At 43.4% G+C, this 5,940-nt stretch overlaps 1 protein-coding gene across 1 annotated transcript; it reads right to left on the reverse strand.

The window, feature by feature from the left end:
- Window positions 1-4,690: 4,690 nt before the first annotated feature.
- On the reverse strand, window positions 4,691-5,299 carry LOC142635598 (uncharacterized protein At4g02000-like). Its single transcript, XM_075809736.1, has one exon. The coding sequence runs from the start codon at window positions 5,297-5,299 to the stop codon at window positions 4,691-4,693; it is 609 nt and encodes a 202-aa protein (XP_075665851.1).
- Window positions 5,300-5,940: the final 641 nt, after the last annotated feature.

Consider the following 5,940-nt stretch of genomic DNA (forward strand, 5'->3'; position numbering starts at 1 on the left):
TTTCCTTTTCTGCTAACATGGGATGCAATCCACGCCTTAAAGCAGCTAAGGCTTTGCAAACAGCCCTCAATTATTTTCTGGATAGACCACGGGCAAGCCTCAGGATTAAGCAAAGCGTTGATAACTACTTGGGCATCTCCTTCAACTATGATCTCCCTCAACCCCAGCTCCTATGCTAGCTGAATTCCTTCCTGCACTGCCCTTGCCTCTGTTTCCAAGGCCTTTAGAGGTAGCTCCACCCGTTTGCTCATAGCTCCCATCATCAGCCCCCCTTCATTCCTTATAACCATCCCCACCCCGCAGCTTCCGGATTCCATAAAAACAACCTCATCCACGTTTATTTTATACCAACCACACGTAGGGGGAGACCAGAGAGACCTAGAGGGAATTGAAGGCTTACTTGTGCTTTGATTTTTCTGCCTAAACTCCTTTACATATTCTGATACTTCTTTTGTAATTTTGCCTGCATCCTTCCGCAAACCCCCATACTTTAGTGCATTTCTGTGGTTCCAAAGGCTCCAAGCCGTGACTGCAAAAGTATCCCAATCAGTCGCTGGTTTCCTCTCTTTAATTTCCCATACTATGTCTAGGAACCCTTGATGCTGGTTGGGTATTGCTGGCAGCTTGAGTCTTGAATTACTCCAGACCTCCTCAGCAAGCTTGCACCCCCACAATACATGCCCCGCTGATTCACCCATCCCACAAAGCACACAGTCAACCTCAATGTTTATTCCTTTCGCTTTTAGACGTTGCTTAGTTGGGAGGATGTCCCTACACGATCTCCACATGAATTGCTTGATTTTGTTGGGGCATTCTAACTTCCAAATTAAGTTCCAAAGGGATCTCATCTTATGGTTTTCCGACACACCCCCAGCGTCCACTTTGAGACACCTCTCCTTCAACAATTTTTGGGCAATCTTATATGCACTCTTCACCGAGAACCTTCCATTAGTAGTCCAAGCCCAAATTAAGGAGTCATTCAGCCAGCGAGGGCTGATGGATATCCCCAGAATAGTTTCAGCTTCATGGGGGAGGAAGGAACTTCTTACTTTGCTCACATTCCACGACCTCTTCTCCCTATCCAGCAACCAGGCAACTTTGCTTGACTCAAGAGGGATCTTCGGGCTGACGACCTTGAAGGAATCCGGGCTGGGCAACCACTTATCCTCCCAGATATCAATTTTTTCACCATTTCCCACAATCCACCTAGACCCCGAAACCACAACATCCTTGGCTGCAAGAATGCTCCGCTAAGCGTATGAGGGCCTCCTTCCTAGCACAGCCTCCTTGAAAGGTCTATCCGCAAAGTATCTTGCTTTGAATACCCTGTGCAATAAAGAATGGGGATGTTGTTGGATTCTCCATTGTTTTGCTAGGAGAGCAAGATTGAAAGCTCTCAAGTCTCTAAAGCCCATGCCCCCCTCTTCTTTTGGAACACTAAGCTTTTCCCAAGCTATCCATGCCATTTTTCTCTCTTTATCTTTCTGCCCCCACCAAAAGCTACTCAACATTGCATTTAATTCCTTACAAAGCGAATCTGGCAACTTGAAACAACTCATCGTGTACGTTGGCATGGCCTGGGCAATGGCTTTGATTAAGATCTCCCTACCGGCACTTGAGAGCAATTTTCCCTTCCACCCCGCAATCTTCTTGCCCACTTGGTCCTTAATATGGTTAAAGGCCTTCCTTTTCCCCTTCCCTACTAGAGGGGGCAAGCCAAGGTACTTCTCATGATATTGGATAATCTGAGCCCCAAAGATCAACTTTATTTGTTCTTGAACCTCTCTCTTTGTGTTCTTGCTGAAAAATAAAGAAGTTTTATCCTTATTTAATTTTTGCCCCGACTCCGCCTCATAATCCTCCAAAACTTTAAGGATTCTTCTACCCTCCTCCACCGATGCTCTACAAAAAACAATACTATCATCGGCGAAGAAAAGGTGAGAAATTTGGGGTGCCCCACGACAAATAGAGATTCCCCGAATATTTCCTTTCTCTTCCTCCTTTCTTAGCATTGCTGACAAGCCCTTAGCACACAACAAGAACAAGTAAGGGGATATTGGATCACCTTGCCTAAGCCCTCTTGATGGAACAATGTTTCCTTTAGCTTCCCCATTCAATAACACCGAATAGGAAACTGTGCTAATGCACATCATCACCAAAGAAATCCATCTCTCATTAAACCCCAACTTTCGCATAATCACCTCAAGGTACCGCCATTCCACCCTATCGTATGCTTTACTCATGTCGAGCTTTAAAGCCATCAGGGCCTCCTTTCCTTTCCTTCTCCCATTAATGCAGTGCATTGTTTCAAAAGCCACAAGTACATTATCTGTAATTTGCCTCCCTGGAACAAACGCACTTTGAGATTCATTTATAACATCGGCGAGAATTCTCTTTAGCCGATTTGCAAGCACCTTGAAAATTATCTTATAGCTAACATTACACAAACTAATAGGGCGAAATTCAGTAATTTTTTGAGGAGACTTAACTTTTGGAATAAGACAAATAAAAGTTTCATTCAAGCCAGGAGGCATCACCCCAGTATTAAGAGTATTCAACACACAATTGATAACATTTGTTCCAACTACATCCCAGTATGTTTGATAAAAAATTGGGGACATACCGTCTGGGCCAGGAGACTTATTTAGGTGCATTTGTTGAAGTGCATTCCATACCTCCTCCGCTCTGAAGTTAGCTGTTAGTATTGCATTCATTGCTGGGGTCACTTTGGGATGAATAGCACTTAGGCTTTCTTCAAAAACTGCAGGCTCATTTGATTTGAATATGGAACCAAAATACTCCAACACGATGCCCTCAATGTTCCTTGGGTCTTCCTGCCATCTTCCCCCCGAGTCTAGCAACCCCATAATACTGTTTCTTTTACGCCTTTGGCTCGCTGTGGCATGAAAGAATTTTGTGTTTTGGTCTCCCCATTTCATCCACATAGCTCTTGACCTCTGGTTCCACATTATTTCCTCCCTGGTCAAAACTTCATTTATCTCCAATTTCAGTTGTTGGACTTCTTCTGCCTTTTCATGAAGGCTGTTCATAGACTCAAACCGGTGAAGCTGCTCTCTCTTTTGTTTTATACATTGGTTCACATTGCCAAACTTTCTCCAGTTCCAACTCTTTAGCATTTCCTTGCAATATTTTAGCTTATCCATAAGTTGAACACTATCCGAATTCCCACCAGCTTCCCAAGCCTCTTCCACCATCTCACGGCATCTGGTATCTCTGACCCACATAGCTTTAAACATAAATCTCTTCTTTTGTGGTCGCCTATTCTGTTTCCTTTTCAGACTTAGTTTAATGAGGCAGTGATCCGATATTGACATTGAAGAGTGGAACACTCTGGCCTCCGGGAATCTCAGCATCCATTCTTCATTAGCCACTACTCTGTCAAGTCTAAGCTTAATTCTTTCTCCCCCAAAACGTCTGTTACACCATGTATATTTCTGCCCAGTAAATCCAAGGTCAACTAGTCCGCACCTGTTCAAACACTCCCTGAACGCCACCATTTGTTTTGCCTCACGTTCAGCACCACCCAATTTCTCATCAAAAAAAAGTATTTCGTTAAAGTCGCCCATAACTACCCACGGCATATTACATTGAGAATGTAAAGAATCTAACAATTGCCATGAAATGTACCTTTTGTTGGTGTCCGGGTGTCCATAGAAGCCAGTGGCACGCCATGGCTCAGAAGACAGAGATTCACGAACAACCACATCGATGTGCGAATTCGAACAGCTCTTAAAGTCAATCATGGAACCTTCCTTCCATAATAACGCCAAACCGCCACTTCTTCCATCACTAGGGACAATAATCCCCTGAGAATACTCGAGCTTTCGTTGAACTCCTTTTATCCGATTTACGCCAGCCTTCGTTTCTGCTAAAAAGACCAACGTTGGGTCAGTAGCCTTCACCTCATCGGTGAAAATCCGAACCGCCAGGTTTGACCCTAAGCCCCGGCAGTTCCAGGCTAAGAAAGTCATTGAGCTCGGCGGTGCTGCCTCGCAGCCACCGCCTCACCGCCATCCATATTGTTTGCATGTTCTGTCTTAACTTGCTGTTTGTCTTTCCCCCTAATACGTTTCAACTCCTTTGCATTTGGGTCTAATTCTGTCAATGGTGTTGGGCCCTCCCTTTTACATTTTGCTGGACTTGTATTTTTTGTGATATCTGACTTGGTTTCCCTTGCTAGCCTCTTCCAATGCTTAGAAGCTGGGCCCACTTTTTCTGCAACCCAGCCCAAATTTTGGTCAAAGCTCATTGCCATTGGGCCTATTTCGGGCCTGGGCATCTCCTCCTCTATTCCGGGTTGGGTGGGACTTTTGTTTGGCGCCAACTTAAACTTAAAACTTGGCTCGGTCTTGTCCTCATCTGTCATATCCCACTGCATAGCCATCTCCGTGTCAGATTGGGCTGTTGGACACCTTAGACCCTCATCACCTAAACTAGCTTCCTTTCCTCCCACTTTCTCAGATCTCACATTGACCTTTCCTGATTCATGCAAGGCACTCCCCCCCTCACACCGACTGTCAGGCTTTGGGAACTCCTCCCCCGGTGTCTTGAGATTCACGCCTGATTGTGACAGCACCTGCTCTCCATCCTTCCCCTGTTCTGAGCCGATCACCTTCCTGGCCTCCCAAATCATCACTGCTTCCGGCTCGGTATGGCTCTGCCGGTTTGCCTAACCCCTCCCCTGACTTGCTTTTACCGTATCTCCTCCAAATCTTTGCCACGGATCTCCCCTCAGCCATGCCCCGTACTGCAAGCTCCCTTCCTCCACAACTCCATTTACCAGAGGCCCTTCCAGACATTCTTTAATGCCATGGTCAAGCAAACCACACCTATAACAAAAATTTGGTAACCTTTCATACTTAAAGTTAATCCACCTACTCTCTCCTCCTTCAACGTCTATTTTCTTTCCTCGGATAAGCTTTTTTGTGACATCAATATTCACACGAACCCTCAGGCATCTCCCCCATTGAACGCCTGAGTCCGAGACATCTACTTCCAGCACCTCACCAAGCTTCGACCCGATTGCCCATCCCGTATCCTTTGTTCTACTCTTGAGTGGAAGATTGAAAATCTGAACCCAAGAAGGAGATTGCTTCATTTCAATGTCTTTTGGAACTAGGTCCCCCTCAGACTCCTTCATGATAATCAATTGTTTTTCGAAACTCCATGGGCACATCTCGAGGACCTTCTGTTTGTCCTTCCCATCCCCAAACTCCGCCAAAAACAGATCATCCCCTATATCTGAGACTTGGAGTCCTCTATTAGGCTTCCACAACATTCTCAAGTTTTTCCTCAATGTGTCAAGATTTATGCTCCTCTATAATTAATAACTCATTAATGGCAACTTTCAATGTTAATCTAGTAAAATATCTGCAACAAAAATTTGAACTATCTTGAACTCATAATTTCGATACGAACTTTTTGTTTGACTTTTAGGCAGCAAATTATAATCTTCCTATATCTTTTTTAGTTATAATAAAAATCAGTGTTTGTGGGTTCTAGTTACCTCAATTGGTAAAGTCTCTGATGGTTGTATAAAAGATCTGGAGTTCAATCCCGCCTATACTAAAAACTGATTGGTATCTTGGTCTGATAATAGTTATTATCAGAAATGAACACTATAGGTTGAAACTCTTTCAAAAAAAAAATAGTATTTCATAGGGGACGTACACATATACAGAAACATTAATATAACCTTATATATATGTTTATGTTTTTAGGTCATTGGATATGAAGCAAGATTTCCTACTAATAAAAATATGAACTTATAATTTTTATTTTTATTATTTTTTAGAAACATATTTATTAGGGTTTTAATGTTGACCCATTCCATAACTTGGGTTATAATCACAATTCAAGTTTTGATGAAATTCATTGATTGTATGTGAAAAGTGTCTTGAAGTTACTTGAAAAACTACT

This window comes from Castanea sativa, chromosome 5, assembly GCF_040712315.1.
Source record: "Castanea sativa cultivar Marrone di Chiusa Pesio chromosome 5, ASM4071231v1".
In the NCBI taxonomy this organism is placed as follows: Eukaryota; Viridiplantae; Streptophyta; class Magnoliopsida; order Fagales; family Fagaceae; genus Castanea; species Castanea sativa.